The sequence below is a fragment of the Mus caroli genome, chromosome 17 (genome assembly GCF_900094665.2).
Source record: "Mus caroli chromosome 17, CAROLI_EIJ_v1.1, whole genome shotgun sequence".
In the NCBI taxonomy this organism is placed as follows: Eukaryota; Metazoa; Chordata; class Mammalia; order Rodentia; family Muridae; genus Mus; species Mus caroli.
Window position 1 is genome coordinate 61,837,174 of NC_034586.1, and position 18,700 is coordinate 61,855,873.

Consider the following 18,700-nt stretch of genomic DNA (forward strand, 5'->3'; position numbering starts at 1 on the left):
CTAAGACAAAAGGATGGACTATCCAGAGACTACCCCACCCGGGGATCCATCCCATAATCAACCACCAAACCCAGACACTATTGCATACGCCAGCAAGATTTTGCTGAAAAGACCCTGATATAGTTGTCTCTTGTGAGGCTATGCCAGTGCCTGGCAAATACAGAAGAGGATGCTCACAGTCATCTATTGGATGGAACACAGGGCCCTCAATGGAGAAGCTAGAGAAAGCACCCAAGGAGCTGAAGGGGTCTGCAACCCTATAGGTGGAACAATAATATGAGCTAACCAGTACCCCCAGAGCTCATGTCTCTTGCTGCATATGCAGCAGAAGATAGCCTAGTCGGCCATCACTGGGAAGAGAGGCCCCTTGGTATTGCAAACTTTATATAGGGCCAAGAAGCAGGAGTGGGTGGGTAGGGAAGCAGGGCAGGGGGAGGGTATAGGCAACTTTTGGGATAGCATTTGAAATTTGAAATGTATATAAAGAAAATATGTAATAAAAAATATTAAAAATATTAAAAAAAAAAAAAGAAACAACACCCCCGGGCAAGATCCAGCAACCACATGGTGGCTCACAACCATCTATAATGAGATCTGATGCTCTTCTGGTGTGTCTAAAGACAGCTACAGTGTACTTATAATAAATAAATAAATCTTTAAAAAAATTATAAAAGGAAAAAAACCCAACATTCTTAGGCAGTGAGAGATGGTTCAGTCAGTAAAGATTTGCTACACAGAATCAAGGACCTGCATTTGGATCCCCACACCTATGTTAAAAAAAAAATAGATAGCTGCATCAGTGTGTGTCTGTAAGTCCAGCACTGGAAGGCAGAGAGAGAGAAAGATCCAAGCCCAGCCAAATTGTTGAGAGACAAGTTGGTGAGCAACCAAGGAAGACCCTCAATCTTGATACCTGGCCACATACACACCCATCACTACCTTAAGAAGGCAGTCATAGCAGTAAACATCTGTATTCCCAGCAGCACTAGTCAGAAGTCAGAAGGATTACAAGTTCAAGGCCATCCAGAGCTACACGTGAACTTCTATTATGGGGGAGAGGGTGGGCAGCAAGATGGCTCGGTGGGTAAGGTGCTTGCTGCCAAGCTTGGTGATCTAGACTCCATCTCTGAAGCTCACAAGGAGGAAGGAGAGAACCAACTCCCTCAGGCTGACCTCTGACCTCAGTACTTGCTTTCTTGCCCTGGACTCTAAGTAAACAAATAAAGTAAAGGGAAAAAGAAAAGCCAAGCAAAATAAACAAATTTGGTGGTACATACCTATCACCTCAGCACTCAGGAGACAAGGCAGGATGCTATATAATGAGTTTAAGGTCAGCCTAGGCTACATGAGACCCCATTTCAAAATAAATAATAATCTAAGTTTCTTTAGTCACATTTTGCAAACTACCCCATAATATTACAAACAAGACTTAACACTGACGTGTTTGTAATTGGATTTCCGAGGCCTACTGATAGTCTCTCATTTGTATCCATTTCCTCCGAATTGACTTATTTCATCTTGAAAGGAGGTTTTTTTTAAGACTCAGGAAGCAAACAACTCATAAATCTCAGAAAGTCCCTGAAACTAAATAGAGGCACAAAGCCTGTCCTTCCCCCAATGGTAGTAAGGACATGTGAGCGACCTCAGAGCAGTCAAGCTGCCTGGACTAGATGATTTGACCTAAGCTGCCTGCAAGTCTCACAGTGCGCTCCCAGTCTTGAGCTTTCATGAGCCATCACTCACGCTGTGTGGGCTTCCGTGAGAACACTGCCTTTGAGTCATCCCTGCCTCTGTAATTAACCCATCAGCCCTACTCTTGTAAGTAGCCCCAATAAACTCATTGCTTCACCAAGTTGGATTTGGTGGTATTGTTACTTTGGCCTGCCCTCAGTTCCCTGTGTGGAGTGTTTAAGATTCCTCAGGAACAGTGTCACACAGCAGTGCATATATCGAGCTCTGTACTGCTGCACTTTCTGCTTAGGTTCACAAGCAGCTCTCACTGAGACGGTCCTTTTACAACTATGGAAACCCCCCTTACGCATTGCCCCCAAACGTAACCTCAGGCAACTACTCCTAAAACCATTCTCTAGTTCTACCATGTTTTTATTTAAAATGTTACAAATCACATCACACATAATGGAACGTTTGGAACTGGATTCTGCTGTGGCCTGGATTTGAAATGTCTCTCAAAGGAGGCCCTTGTATTAGCAGCTGAGGCCCACATTACTGATACTGGAGATGGTGTCAGCTCTTGAGGTGAGGCCTCATGAGAGACTGTAGGTCATTACTCACAAGCCTTTTGAAGAGAATTATGAAGCTTGGGTCTTTTCATCCCTATCCATGAGGTGAACATGTTAGCGTGCCACAAACTCCCACTATTATGAACCATCACAGGCCCAAAGCAACGGGGTCCAACCAATCACACTCTGGAATCCCAGAGGTTTGGGTTAAAATGAACCCTTTCTTTCTATAAACTGAATTACGTCAGGAATTTGTTATAGTGATGAAGAACTCTCAAATAGCTTTATTCACTCAGCGCAATGCCCCAGGTTCATCCAACTGGCGGTCTATTTGCTTGTATATCTAAGCAGCAGTCCATGGAGTAAGTATATCACAATCTATCCATTTAGCCAGTCAGTTTCTCGATGACATAAGGGCTCATTACAGTTTGGGGATGTTACCCAAAGTCCATGAGTATTCATGCATGGATTTGGTGTGAACACAAATTCCAGCTCTCTGTGAGAGATGCCCAGGTGTCTGGTTGCTTTCTTAGATGGATGAACACAGTCATGTTTCTTCATTTGTCCAAGTCTCATTTGATTTTTTTTTTCACAAGCATTTTGTAATTTTCAGTACACAGGTCCTGTACATAGCTAGTATTTAATTTTCCTGGAGCAATTGTAAAAGGTATTGTGCGGTTTGTTTGTTTGTTTGTTTTTCAGTTTCTGTGTTCTCACTATTAAAAAACAGAAATATAATTAAGTTTTCTGTGTCTTGTATCCTACCATGTTGCTGAACCTATTTATTACATGTTAGAACTTTCCAATAGATTCCTTAAAAGTTTCCCCCTGTAGATGTCATAAGCATAAGCCAGTGCTAAAATTTTTCTAGAAAGTTTTATATCATTGTCATAAATGGAACACCAGTATCAACTAGTCACTAAAGAATGAGATTCTAAAAATTAAAAGGAATTTAAAATTTAGCTAAAGCAGTGCTATTTTCAGAAGGCTGGTGCTCTCTGTCTTTCTCTGTTTCTCTCTGTCTCTCTGTTGTATCTATATATCTCTTTTTTCAAATGGAGAAAGCAAATATAAGAATATGTCTTTAAGCCAGGCCTGGATAATAATCTCAGCTACTCAGGAAGTTGAGACAGGAGGATAGCAACCATAAGGCCTGCCTTGAGCTATAGAGTGAGTTCAAAATTAGCAATGTCAACTTAGAGAGGTTCATAGTTTGTTTAGCCTTTCAGTGGTACAGCACGAGCCTAGCATGCACACACTCTAAATACAACCTCTAGTTCCACTGGGGGGAAAGAAAAAAAAAGAAAGGAAAAAATTTAAAGGGTTAAAAACTCAATGAGAGGACTGACAAGATGGTTCAGTGGGGAAAGCAGTTGCCATGCAAGTGTAAAGAATTAAATCTGGATGACATGGCAGCCCATCCGAAATTCCAGCACTTGAGGGGTGGAGCTGCATCCCTGCATCCCCAGGGCAAGCCAGCTAGCAGCACTAGCTGAACTGGTGACCACTGGCTTCAGCAAATTCCCTGCTTCAATGTATCAGGTCAAAGGAGGCACCTAACACCAACTTCTGAGCTCCATATGCATGTGCACACACATACACATATACATGCACACACAGAGACACAGGCAAAAATATAAACAACAAAAACAGCTCCTTACTAGCCTGAGGCTTCTATGAACAGTCTCTATGAACAGTCATAAAACAAACTTCAAGGGACTCATGCAGAGCTGGTGAGCTGGCTCAGTGAGTAAAGGTGCCTGCTACCAAGCCTGAGGACTTGAGTTCAATCCCCAGGACACATGTGGTAGGAGAAGGAACCCCCATAAGGTGTCTCTGACAAGCATGCCATGGCAGGTACACATAGACAGACAGACAGACAGACAGACACAGACAGATAGATACATAGATAGATACATGGATAGATATATGGATACATGAATAGATACATAGATACATGAATAGATACATAGATACACAGATAGATACATAGATACATAGATGATGGATGGATACATAGATACATACAATGATAGATAGACAGATAATAAACTAACTGATTAATCAATTTTCTGAAAATAAAAATAAAGCTAGTCTTTCTCACTGACCTATTCAGAGGTTTGAAGAAGAACTACAATAAAAAAGTCATTTCCTCTGTTGCATAATCTGAACCAGGGCCCTCTCGAATGACCGTAAGCACAAAGGCTATATATATATACCCACACTCTGAACACCTGTGGGACCCTGAAGCGCTGGATCCAGACCTCACAGAGGCCAAACTAGTGAAGCAAAAGAATCTGAGAAGAAAGGCACATCCTTTAAGGAGAGTTGGCCGTGAGTGTGCTGATGGTTGAGTAAGATGCCTACGTTGTGTGGCAGTTCATCTTAGCAAACATCAGAATGTCTGCAGAGAACACCAGTGAGGCTACCCTGGGGATGAGAGGCAGCGATCCTGTTTTATCTGGAGACTGTGCTGATCTGAGGCTGTCCTTCATCAAGAGCCCCCACCCTCCCCTTGTCTTGTACTGGCCACATTCCTTCTGTGGGCCACAAGCTCCTAGCCAGATGTGGAGAACTGAAATAGAGATGCCAGGCCAGCGTTTCTCCACAGACCAACTGGGACATACCAAAAACCGGAGCTAAAGAAAGGCCTGTTTCTACCATGGGGATATCAACACCGTCTCATGCCTCCTTTTCCTAAGATTAATCTCAGTTAGGTTTCAGCTCCTTACAGCAAACAATCCTGTCCCATTCAACTTGAAATCAGTTTGTGCTTAACTTCCAGTCCATCAGACTACACACACACACACACACACACACCCCACAGGAGAAAGGGGGACTTTTCTGTCCAAGTTCCCCTTCACCTCCATGAGGTATTAGATAAACTCACCTCCTTCAGCGAGGCCAGTTCAGCCCACCCACCACCAAGTGTAGGAAACACTGGCCACAAAGCTGTTTCAAGATTACAATAAAGGAGTATATGTGATCTGAGTCCGGAGGGCTTAAAGACTAGTCCAACCACCAGAAAATAGGCGATTAAGTGGCGTTCACGGAGATTACACACAAACCTGATGCAGTGTGATATAACCCGTTTGCAAACACAAAGAAACAGAGTAATTGACCAAACGCCACTTTCCGGACTTTGGCAAGATCTCTTCTCAAAGCTTATTTAATTCCGGTTTAATCGTATTGAGATATCAAAATCAGAAGCATGGTGCGGCTCTGATGAACAAAGACGAGGAACTCCTGAGAACTCAGAGTCAAGGGAACAAGAGGCAAAACAAGTCTGCAACTGAAGTCTCCCCCACCAGTGTTTTGTCCTCCCAGGGCTTCAGTTACCCACAATCAATTGAATCCAAATATATCAAATGGAAAATTCCAGAAATAAATAATTCATTGCATTTTAAGCAGCTTAGTATATTATAATAATATTACAATTCATTCTATTAGTGTTCTTGATCTCTATGACTGTGCCTGTTATATAAAATAAATTTCATAAAAGAGTTGTATATATAGAAAAATATTATAGCATACACGGGGTATGACGTAATCTGTGGTTTCAGATATCCACTGGAGATTGGAATGGATCTGTCACAGGAAAGGGTGACTAATACATAACTTTTTGAAGTAACATTCATTACAAAAAAATCGGTGAGTTTAATGGCCAGATAAGGTCTCAAGCTTCGGGCTGGAGAGATGGCTCAGCAGTTAAGAGGTCCTGAGTTCAATTCCCAGCAGCCACATGGTGGCTCACAACCATCTATAGTGAGTTCTGATGCCCTCTTCTGGCATGCAGGTTTACATGCAGATAGAGCACTCATACATAAAATAAATAAATCCTAAGAAAGGAAAAAACACTGGGGAAAAAAGGCGGGGGGGGGGGGGGGGGGGGGGAGGGGCATGAAGCCTCTAATCCACTGTCCACATGGCACAGTTTGGTTATGTCATGTGGGTGTGGCCCTCAAGGCTTATGAGCAAGAAGCACGGTGGAATAATGGATGGGGACTAGGTCATACAGGCAAGAACCGTCAGCAGGGATCAGTTTGGTTCTCGTAACACGCTGCTTAGTCCCTGCAAGAATGGCTCATTGTAAAAAGAGCAGCCTAAGCCACTGAATCTCGTCAGGCCCCTGCCTCAGCAAGTAAGCAACTCTGCAGACTGGCTCCTCTCTGTCTGTTTCTCAGCCACTCAGTCACGTGGTACTATGATAGAGTCACCAGAGTTCCATTCGAGAAACTGGGCAAAGCACATTGAACTTCTTTTCTTTATAAAAAAACCCAGCTTGGGTATTTTGATCTAACGATTAGAAAAAGGACTGAGACTGGAGGTTAAGGAAGTCCCATAAGCCGTTGCTGCTTGGGGTGATAAAATGTATCATATTCAGATGTTTTGTCAAAATAGTAATATTATATAGACTGGACCATATCCTTAAGTTAAAATCTAAAACAAGCTGGGCAGAGATGGCACATGCCTTTAATCCCAGCACCCGGGAGGCAGAGGCAGGTGGATTTCTGAGTTCAAGGCCAGCCTGGTCTACAGAGTGAGTTTCAGGACAGCCAGGGCTACACAGAGAAACCCTGTCTTGAAAACACACACACACACACAAAAACAAACAAACAAACAAAACATCTAAAACAAGCAGATGTTGTAAACAATAACAAGACTTCTAATGGCCATTTGTATATGAAAGTGTTACTAAAATTACATTAGCAGTAATGTTAATAAGAAGAATAAGGTGATAAAACAATCTAGTTCAACAATATGCAGGGTAATCGATGCAGCTGTGTGCTGTATCTAGGCCATTCGATTTAATATTCATCACTGTAGGAACCATAAGGTCTATATCATTCTCCTATAATTTCACTCTAGTAGAATAATATCACGCTGATTGCCACAGTGAGGGGCCATCAGTTAAATCATTACACAAAAAGCATAAACATAACCAAAGACATAATTGCACTTAGTCACAGAGACATTTGTGGGTGGGAGCTGTGACACAGAAACACACGTGACACACACACAAACAGATTCGAAATGTGTTGCCTAATATCAGATAGGTTGCGCACACATCACACACACAGATCATACAAACATACACACACACACATACTCACGTACACTTGAAATGTGTCCTACCTAATATCAGATAGGTTGTGCACACATCTCACACACACAACCATCACACACATCACACACATCACACACACACATCACATACACACACACATACACACATGAAATGTGTCTTACCTAATATCAGAGAGGTCACACTTGTTCCCGGCAATCGCCATCACAATGTTTTCTGGGCCGTGCTCCTTCAGCTCCTTGACCCATTTTTTCAAGGTATGAAATGAATCCTAACCAAAAAACAAAATGAGTCACTGAACAAACCTGTCGGTATACTTCAAAGAAGTAGAGATGTGAACCCAGTGTAATTCAATGGAGGAAAAAAAGACATTTGTAGGGGACACTTAATTAACATTAGCTAAGATGTCTCTTTCTAAATTAAAGCTTGAGGGAGTTGAAAAACCAACATGTGTAACTTTCTTCAGTAAGAACCATTGACTAGAAATAGTAGCCTTGACTCTGTGGGAGCCAAAATCTCAGAACCAAGCAAATACCGAGGCCTACTTCAGGAGAAAGGTGTGTGTTGGGGGGGTGGGGGGGGTCCTGCTTGCCCTTCACTTGACCTTCCTCTAGGGCAGAGGCCAGGTGGTCAGACATTTTGGGGAAAAAGGTCAGAACTCATGGACTACACAAGCAGCAATGATCCAGCTACCAGTCAGCATTCCAGAGGGACTGGGGCAGGAGGAATGCCATCAAATCGAAGCACTCGCTTGTTAATGAGTATACCTCAAAATCCATTCCAGTCAATCTCATCCACAGTGATACATTCCAGGGTCCTCAGTGGACGCCTGACACACTACCTTGGAACCCAAGCCTAGAAACAACCTGTTTCTGTCCCACGAGTGCCAACGACACAGTTGAAGCAAACAAGTGGGCCGAGTGAGATAAAAACAGTAACAAAATAGCATGATCATAATAACAGAACACACTGTTTTAATTGTACCACTTGTTTCTGGAATTTTCCATCTAATACTTTTGGATGGAAGTTGACCTTGCATAGCAAGGACTACAGAAAAGCAAACCACAGATAAATGGGGACAACCGCCTACAAGCACACGCACACACACACACACACACACACACACACACACACACATAGTTACCTTTATATACACAAATATTACCTCCGACCTTTGAATGGTGCAACTGAACCACTAGCAGAAAATAACCTATAATGATAAAACACCCAGAACTTAAACTTTCTCAAGGAAAGTGCTAACCAGCATGCCTGGCCTCCCGGTGAATGCTCAGTTTTAGTGGGTGGCAAGGTGGCTCAGCAGTTAAAACTGCTGGCTGCTCTTTCAGAAAGACCACGTTTGGTTCCCAGCACCTACATGGTGACTCACAAGGACACGCAAGTCCAGTTTCAAAGGATCCAATGCCCTCTCCTGACTTCAGTGGGAACCAGACACACACGTAGCATATGATATATAGGCAGGTAAAACTACACATAAATAAAATAAATAGATTTTGTTTTAAAAGGTCAGCTTTCAGATGAACGTTTATTGCTTCCGTAATTGAAAAGATCCATCAGGGCGGCTTGGTGAGCGAAACTGGATGTGTAGCTTTCAGCTTTCTTGCCTGCCACACGGCCGAGGCTCCCAGGGCGCTGGCAAGACTCACAAAGCACCAGTCTGCTTCAGTGTTTCTGGGATGGTCACCAAGCAGGGTGTCTGAAGCTGGAGACATCCTTACCTGCTTAGTGATGTCATAGACGATGACGGCTGCAGCTGATCCGCGGTAGTACATAGGAGCCAGGGAGTGGAACTGTGGAAGAGCAAGCAGCAGTCTTAGGCCTCGGTCAACAAACAGATTTTAAGCATCTCTAAGCCACACATTAAAATGTTAGGCTACATCATCTCTGTAGGAGCTCGAAATCCCCCCTTGGACTTCTCCAGGACGTAAGATTAAATAATAAATTTTGCTCCCCAGCTAGCCATACACTTGTGGTTTATGGACCGTGAAATCTCCTCTGGGCCAAAAGCCAGAGACAGATTTATTTTCGGTGTTGCCTTCCTCTGAATTTCCTTTTCTCTGTTGGCCCAGGGCAGTCTCATTAGAACTCCGGAGTGGTAAGGAAAAGACAGGTTCCAAGGAGAGCTCGGAGCACTAGACCCTTGCAGAGCTACTGGCACGGAGCAAAGACCTACCTGGTTGCAAAGCTTTATTGCCTACCAAGGTCAGCTAGTGGTGACACATTAGATGGGCTTCAGCCCCCAAACTAGGTTAAGAACCAGAACCAGAACCTCTCATCCTCAAATAAGATGGATAATTATTCTCTGAAATGTATACACTACATGCATATTTTGAATGGGGGCCTAGTCTTAATTTGTATGTATATATATATATATATATATATATATATATATATATATATATATATATATTTTAATTTAAAAAGCTGTTGGGATAGGCCAGTGAGTGAAAAAGAGCTCAGCAGGGAGTTGAAGAAATGATAAGTACTCACTACAAATTACCAGCAAATGTTTACACTGACTCAATTAACAAAAGAATGAACTAAAAATGATGAGGTCCTTAATAATTCAATAAACGTTAAAAGGCCTTAGATTCAATGTTGGGGTGGTTCTGGGGAGCAAGACACTCTCATCTACTACACGGGGTGGTATTTAGTGCTCCCCCACAAAGCCACTGGGAATGACCTAGCAGAAACTGACGTGTGCAATCCCTTTGACCCAGAAGTCTACTTACAGGAAATATATACTTAGTGTGGCCACCAGGTCCAGAAAGACATTTCCCTATGTTGTAAAGGAAGTAAAAATCAAAGAACATGAAGGTTCATCAGGGCACTGTGTTATATCCTAGACTGAATGTGTGCTCCACACAACTCCAGGCTTGAGATCCTGATCATTGTGATGGCTTTTGGGAGGGAAGATCGGGGGTGTTATAGGTCATGGGGTCAGATGAGGTCATGAAGAGAGTCTCATGATGGGATTAGAGTATTACACAGAGAGGAAGAATGTCCCCTCCACATCCTGTACACAAGGATACAGAAAGAAGAAGGCTGTCTGTCAACTAAGATCTACCTCAGAACCATGAGAAAGAAAGGGGTTTTTTTATTATTTAAAATAATATATATATATATATATATATATATATATATATGAATACACTGTAGCTGTCTTCAGACACACCAGAAGAGGGCATCAGATCTCATTACAGATGGCTGTGAGCCACTATGTGGTTGTTAGGATTTGAACTCATGACCTCCAGAAGAGCAGTCAGTGCTGTTAACCACTGAGCCATCTCTCCAGCCTAGATCTGTCCTTTAAACTACCTGCTCTACAGCATTTTGTTCCAGCCGAGGCTGACTAAAATGTATGCCGATAATGGAGTAGTCCACAACCCCTGAAATGACAAGGAATTTTATTTAAAGGAAAACATCTTCTTGACATACTATGAAGTGAAAAACTGTCTAAAGGCAGCAGAGATAGAATTTCCTGTGGAAAAGATGGACAGCAATGGATGTATAAAATACTAGATCATTCCCCAACTGTTAATAATAGAAGGTCCAGTAATTTTTACATTTAAAAGGTTATACATCACACAATAATTTTAAGTAAGATGATTTTAGGTTAAAATGGCAATAAGGGCCGGTAGGATGGCTCAGCAAGTAAGGGCACTTGCCACCAAGCCTGAAGACCTGAGTTTAACCCCAGGAACCCACATGGCAGAAGGAGAGAACCGCATCTCCACAGTCTCTGACCTCTAACTGGGTGGGGTGGCAGGGCCACATGTTCCCCACCCCCACACAACATAATAAAATATTTCAAAAGAAAAAAATAAAAATCTGCTATTTTTATTGGGGCATAGAGGAGGAACAGGAAAGATGAATCCTGTAGTTTTTCTGGTGAACAACAAAACTACCCGTTCTCTCTATTTCCCACATGCTACTTCTCCTTGGAATGCTCAGAAGACCTAGGGAGAAGCCAGGATGCCATGGTCACAAACAAGTCCCTCTTTGAAGGAAGACCACCCTGGAGTTTGGTAGTTTTTAAGAAATGGGGTGAGGGAGAGTCGTCACACTCTTTTGCCCACAAATACCATAACAGGTCTCACAGCACAAGACACCACGAAGGCCTTTTCACACTCAAAGACTTCCCCTATGTCTGCCCTGACTGCTACGCTCAGAGGAGTCACCTTCAGCCCACCCTTGGCTATGCTCTCCTCCTGCATCAAGACCAGTCAGGATTTTGGTTCATGAGAGGAGAAAGAAATGACTGTAAACACCAGGCTTTACTAAAGGTAGAGGGTGAATACAAAGCTGCCTTTCGGCCAACCAGGTGAGTTTCCCCCCAACTTCTTGTTTTCAAAACAGCCTCTGCTGAAGCATAAGCACATACCCTGCTTCCCAGAAGTCAGACACATGACAGAGATTTCCCTTCGGGCTCTGACGCCAAAGCTGCCTCTTGAAGAGCCAATAGCGTGTGGGTGTCATGAATTATTGAAAACCCTCAGCCTGCAATGCATTATGCTTGCTTCCATTCCCCACAAAGGAATCACTCTGAAATAAATCTGTTGGTGAAGCCACTTAAAGGACTTTATTGCTGGAGACGTAGGGGTTTTAATAAATTAAAAGTTAATGTCTCGGTTCTGAAACTCAATAATGCATTGACCAAAGGGTAATATTTGTGGAGGACAAAGAGATAAATCATCTCTAGCTTACAATATATATCCGTTTATTCCACACAGCGAGAACAGAAGTGCACACACTCAGCCACAGACTGGCGTATATGATATAATTTACCTTCCAAGAGGTCAAAATTAATATGGACAGGAAGATCTCAGAAGATTCTTCCAGAATAAAGGTCACAATTGTAGGAGGTTAATAAAAGCTTTCTTTTTTTTTTTTTTTTTTTTTTTTTTTGGTTTTTCAGGGTTTCTCTGTGTAACCCTGGCTGTCCTGGAACTCACTTTGTAGACCAGGCTGGCCTCAAACTCAGAAACCCACCTGTCTCTGCCTCCCAAGTGCTGGGATTAAAGGCGTGCGCCAGCACCACCCTGCTGTAAAAGCTTTCTTATTAAAACCTCCCTTGAAAGGCTATTTAGAAATCAACACTTCAGATGCCAATTCCAATCCTTCACAGACTACTCAACAAAATATACACTTTAAATTTCAGTGTTGAGATAGTGCCCAGGTACCATTTAGGAGCAGCACAGACAATTCTGGAAAGCCAATCTGTCTCTTCAAAGAGATGGTTATCTATGTTCTTTGGACTAGTTTTGGGTTTGTTTGTTTGTTTGTTTGTTTGTGTTCTTTATTTTATTTATATGAGTACACTGTAGCTGTCTTCAGACACATCAGAAGAGGGCATTACAGATAGTTGTGAGCCACCATGTGGGTGCTGGGAATTTAAGTAGGGACCTTTGGAAGAACAGTAGGTGCTCTTAACTGAACCATCTCTCCAGCCCCTAGTTTTGTTTTGTTTTATAAGATTTCATTTTTATTTGTGTGTGTGTGTGTGTGTGTGTGTGTGTGTCTATGTCCAAATCCCCTTGGATCTGAACTTACAAAGGTGGTGGTGAGCTGCCCAACATGGGTGCTGGGAACCAATTCCAGTCCTCTGGAAGAGCAATGTCCACTTTTAACAACGTCCCAGCTGTCTCGCCAGCCTTAACTACTTGGTGTTTTATGGTTGTCTACATCGTAAGAAAGGAATGCTCTTCAGCATGCTGGGCTTCTCAGCTTTGGCGGGTGAATGTTGCAGCGGTCAGCTTCTTGTCACGCTAACAAAGTATCTGAGGTAATAAACTGAGAGAAAGGGGCTATTTTATCTGAGAGTTGGGGGTTCTAGCCTAGGATCAATTGGTCAGATTTAGCGTGTAGTTAAGGTCACAGAACGAGAGAGAGAAGTTGCTAGGGTCTCATATTCCATATGGGCATTTTTGAGTGCCTATTGACTGTTTTCTCTCTCTCTCTCTCTCTCTGTCTGTCTCTCTCTCTCTCTGTCTCTCTGTCTCTGTCTCTGTCTCTCTCTCTCTCTCTCTCTCTCTCTCTCTCACACACACACACACACACACACACACCCCTCTCTCTCCTCCCTTCATCCTCCCTCTTTTCCGTCCCCCAGCTTCCTCCCTCCCTCCCTCTTTCTCCCTTTCTCTAATACAGTGAAAGTATTATGCCAGGAAATTCTCCAAACAAGCTTCCTTCTTTAATCACATGTGATGACCTCATAAATTTCACAGTAGCAAAACTGCAGGTCAGGAATGAGCCGTAGAGGAAAAGACATGAAGTTTCCAAACAAATATGTCTCCAGCTGGGTTCTGCTCCCCAGATGAAGAATTAGCCCTGCCAGACATTCTGGCTTCAGGTTCCGGATCTTGGAAGACGGATCCTGCAGAGTGATTTTTTTCAGAGAATGATCTATCCCTGGAGAGTCAGAGGCAGCCAGGGACAAAGCTAGTCTGTGGCCAGTTTGCAGATAGGCCTCAGGTGCCAGCTCCCAATTAGAAGCTCCAGCCCTGCCCAGGAATGCAGAACAGCCACAGTCAAGGCCAGGGAGAGTCAAGGGCAGAAGCCAAAAGGCCCCAAAGCCCTGGAGAACTGTAACAAAGGCGAGTGATGGAAGAAAATTCTTGCCATTCCCAGCGTGCTCAGCTGGCAGAGGCTGAATGGAAAAAGAGTAATGAAGGATCTCTCTGTCCCAGTTTCACACAGACCTTCTCTCTTCCCTGAAAAGAGAGCCTAGTTAATATGCCTGCCCCAACATCCTGACACCTGACAGAATGGAGGGGGAACAGAGAGAGTGCCTGGAGACAATGGAGGGAACTGTTCACAATGGTTAGCACCAAAGAAGGGCACCGTCATCCCAAGGACTGGTGGTTTTAATATTTCTGAGTTAATAGAAACTGTTTTTTTTTAACATGATACATAACCTATGCAATAACAAGAAATGTCTTTCTTAATAGTTTCCTTTTTAATAAATATGTCATTAAATCCAAAAGTGCTTCTTTACATGTGGGGACCCATGGGGGCCCTAATCCTAGCATTCAGGAGGCAGAAGCAGGCAGATCTCTGAGAGTGTGAGGCTAGCCTTGTCTACATAGTGGGTTGCAGGATAGCATGTCTACCTGTACCAAAGAGTGCATCAAAGACCTCGGAAGACGGTGTCGATTCCCTGGAACTGGAGTTATAAACAATGGTGAGCTGCCAAAGAGGTACTGGGAACCAAACCCAGATCCTCTGGAAGAGCAGCCAGTGCTCTCATCTGCTGAGCCATCTATAGTGCCAAGACGAGTGTTTTTATAAGACAGTATAGGTGGTATCGCTCAGTGGTAGAGTGCTTGTTCTTAGCAGCCTCAGGGGGCCCCAGGTTCAGTTCTCAGATATAATAATAATGATAATAATAATAATAATAAATAATGAGGAGGAAGAAGAGGAGGAGAAGGAAGAGGAGGAAGAGGAGGAGAAGAAGAAGGTACAAAGAACTAGAATCTTCCACGAGCTGGGATATCATACACGGGTAAGCACGTGTTCTGCTGTAGGGGTGCTTGCTTCCTAAGGTCATGAGCCTTGATTTAGCATAGGAATTTCCTAAAAGTCCAAAATGATACCTCATGATAATAGTTGCCTCAAACCTGTTTTTGCTAAAAAGGTTGATTCCACACTTGAGCCCACAAGGACTGGGTGAAAGGCCTGACACTCTGCCTTTGTTTTGTATCTGCCTCTTTGACTTTGGGTCAAACTCACACTTGACTTGGTAGTGTTGAAGCAAAAAAAAAAAAAAAAAAAAGCCCCCCAAAAAACAACAACAACAACAACAAAAACCAGGGCTCTCATCTTAAAGGTCCCAAGAGTTTCTTCTGCAGCCAGGTTGAGTGACCACAGGCTGAGGACCACAGATTTCGGTTACTCCAAATCCCACTTCCAATTTGGAAGCAGTTTTGTTTAGTTTTTTAAAATAATTTTACAGAACAAAGTCATAAATCAAGACAAGTTTAAAATATGTTGGTGGGTACATCAGAGAGTCAGGCAAGAGATAAGAGAAGCTTTTATCTATAGACCCAAGACATTATATGAGCTTTGGGGCTGGTAGAAACTAGTAGTCTGTTAAGTGGCTAGGTTCCAAGAGGTTATTAGTCACAGCCTGTTTGCTCTGACACAGAGTTGGTCAGGGAACAGCTATTCTGAGGTTTGAACTAGTCGAAAATAAGGCAACCAGTGTCTGGACTTGCTACGTTCCAACCTCCCCACAGAACAGCCGGAACCCTCATCAGGCCATCAGTCCATCGGCAGACACAGCTTCTTTTCAGGAGGGTTTGTTCACAGGGGACATCAGGCATCCTCATCACTAAGGACTAGATAGTCTTGATGACCTGATCGGTACACCACATCCATCTTCAAGGCCAACAGCGCCAAGACAACACTGTTCTGACCTTGCAGTAGCCTTGGTTCCGACAAGAGCCAAGCACAGAAGGCCAGATCGGGCCCAAACAGGACGACTGCTCGGGGCTTGCTGTTGTGCTCTGTAGTTCAAGTCACCTTGGAGAGACCAGGTAGAGCTCTTCAAAGACAGTGGTAAATGCTCCTAAGCGTCCTGCAGAACTGGAGCTGAGACAGAGACTGACCACCTCAGCCGGGGGCTGCTGCATTCCCCACTCTTACCCCAGTTCTTCCAGCTGCAAGCCCTTGCTGCTTTCCTTTAGCTGGTCCTCATAATATGGCCATATTCATTCAACCTTCACTTCTTGCCTTTCCTCCCTCCCCCGTCCAGCTCCCCTTCACTTCCTTGTTCAGTTTACTGAGACAAGGTCTCACTATGTAGCCCAGGCTAGACTCTAACTTGTGGCAATCCTGTGTCACTCTCCTGAGCACTTGAACTACAGCTGGGCATCACCTCTCCCGCCGTTTCTCTACTTTTTACTGCCTGGTTTTTTGGTTTTTTTTTTTGTTTTTTTTTTGTTTTTTTATTTGAAAGCATATCAAGATATGTAGTGAGCCGAAGCTGTGGGGATGCCTGAGCTGGGCTTTGCCCTATGATTCTGTTTCTGCCATCACCCCAGATTACTCTCCCATGCCAGCAGATGCAGCTGACACTCAGTGCATTTAGAGAATGCACAGTGAGAGCAAAGAGTATTGTAGAGAGTGGGATGTATCTTTTTCTTCTGTTCTTTCTGCTCCTTCTGCCCTGAGTATGAAACTGGGAAATGCCCTCATAGAGTGGGATGACAGTCCAACATGGGCCAGAATTGTTCATGGTAAAGAAGGGAGCCAGAGGTCTTCAACAAGCTCCCAGCCACACGGATGCACACATAGGGGTCACAGACACATGTAAAGAAGTCACAGATGTACATACAAATGTCACAGATGTGCACACCGATGCACACACAGGGGCCACAGCTGCGCACACAGTGGTCACAAGCTGCACACACAAGGGTAGCAGCTGCACACACTGGAGTCACACAGGTGTCACAGATGCATACATAGGGGTCACAGATGCACACACAGGGGCCACAACCCACTCCCCACCTCAACTCTTCTATCAAGGCCTTGGAAACACATACTGAGCATCATCATAGGGTTACCACTGAAATTACTTTTTCCCTGCACGTGTAAGTTAAATTCTCTGATTCCCCAGCAGGGGAAGACAAACAGAAGCCTCATCCAAAAGGAGCCCATTGAAGGCTTTAAACAGACAAGCAAACAGTTCTTGTGAGTCTTGGATAAAGTTGAGAACCAGGGAAGACAGGAAGTCATCCTATGTGGCAGGGCAGCATTTGAGCAGAGGCCCGAGACTTAGGTTTTCCTGTCATCTTGGCACAACCTAGGGACACCTAGGAAATGGGAACCTCACCTGAGGGGTTGCGCCAATCAGGCCAGTGATTGATGGGGAAAGGCTCAGCTCATTGTGGGTAGCACCATCCCCTAGGCGGGTGGGTCTGGGCTACTACATAAGTAAACTCGCTGAGGGTGGGACAGACAGCAAGCCAGTCAGCATGGTTCTTGCTTCAGTTACTGCCTGAGTTTCTACTGCGACGTCTCAGTTCAGAAAACAAAGTAGGACAAAGTCCATTTTGCCACTCTGTGCCTGAGTCATACCGGAAGAAACCTGTTGTTTCAGACCAAGGTAATCCCAGAGCCTGAGAGAGTAGAACCATCACAGAATAGAAACCTACAACCTGCTGTGGTGCTTGGCTAGTAGACAGCCATGGAAGGTGGTTGCAGAGAGGAGGGTCTGATGCAGATATCTTGAGGAATTCAGCAATGAAGGGCACTGTGGTCAGCAGCCCTGCCCCTTGGTTGCTGGGGCCAGACTCACCTGAGGGATAACTGCAGAGAATGATCATCCTGATGCCAGTGGACATTCCAAACTCTGGGAGCTAGCTATCTGTTTGGGGGCTCACTACTGCTGACGTAAGAACTCAAGTTCCAGGAGAGTGTTTGGACTTCATAGCTCAATCTTTTCTGCGGGGTGACTGCAGCTGCACTGGGGGAGCACGGAACCTGACCCTACAGCACAGTCCTCAGTGGATCTGCTTGCGTTACCCACTACACAACACACTTGAGACATTAGCCAACCTAGGGGTACCAACCGGAAATCTCTGAAGCCTGGGAGGACCTGCCTCACCCACAGGCTGCAAAGCCAAGTGTGGCCAGCAGAGGCTCCTGGTACACAGAGAAAGAGAAGGCCCTGAAAAGGCCTGATACTTGCTGGCTTGGACAGACTCTCCTGGCAGATCGCACCTTGTTTGTTGCTGGAGTAGCAGTTTCTTTCCCAGCAGTCCTGGGATAATAGCATTCTCAGAGAGATGACCTAGGATGACCCCAAAATAAAGCTCAAAAGAGCTATTTATTATCCATTGTAGCCCACAGTTACACAAACTGTGATACAAAACCACAAGAAACAACAACAAAATCAAGGTAAGACAGTGTTCCCAAAGATCCTGAATTCTATACCATATTAAAAAAAATAATAATCATGAAATGGATGGAACGACAAAGAATTCAAAACTCTACTTATAAAACTGACTTTAACAAGGATACAAGGAGATCAATGAATTAGAAAAATCGATTCAAGATCTGCATAGAAATTCAGGTGAGAAAGTAGGTAATCCAGATGAGAAATTCAACACCAAAGAAGAAAACAGAGAGAGAGAGAGAGAGAGAGAGAGAGGATGAGGGGGAGGTTAAAAATGAAAAACCTCAATCAGCAGAAAAACATGGCCCATGGCCAGTCCCCACCGTCCACGAGATCAAACCCTAGAGGGAATATCAGATGTAGACGACAAGTTTGAGAGTACATTTCAGGGAGACGTCGGTGGGGGAACAGGCGAGACCCACAGCCTTTCTTGGGCATGTACTACACACCAGC

General features: G+C 44.0%; 1 protein-coding gene across 1 annotated transcript in view; it reads right to left on the reverse strand.

The window, feature by feature from the left end:
• The window catches only part of Rab31 (RAB31, member RAS oncogene family), a 127,196-nt gene that overhangs the window by 42,498 nt on the left and 65,998 nt on the right, over positions 1 to 18,700 (reverse strand). Inside the window, exons 4-5 of the mRNA XM_021149583.1 lie at positions 9,063 to 9,134; positions 7,491 to 7,597 (exon numbers count right to left, since the gene is read on the reverse strand). Coding sequence (XP_021005242.1) covers positions 7,491 to 7,597; positions 9,063 to 9,134 — 179 coding nt within the window. The remainder of the gene's footprint in view (positions 1 to 7,490; positions 7,598 to 9,062; positions 9,135 to 18,700) is intronic.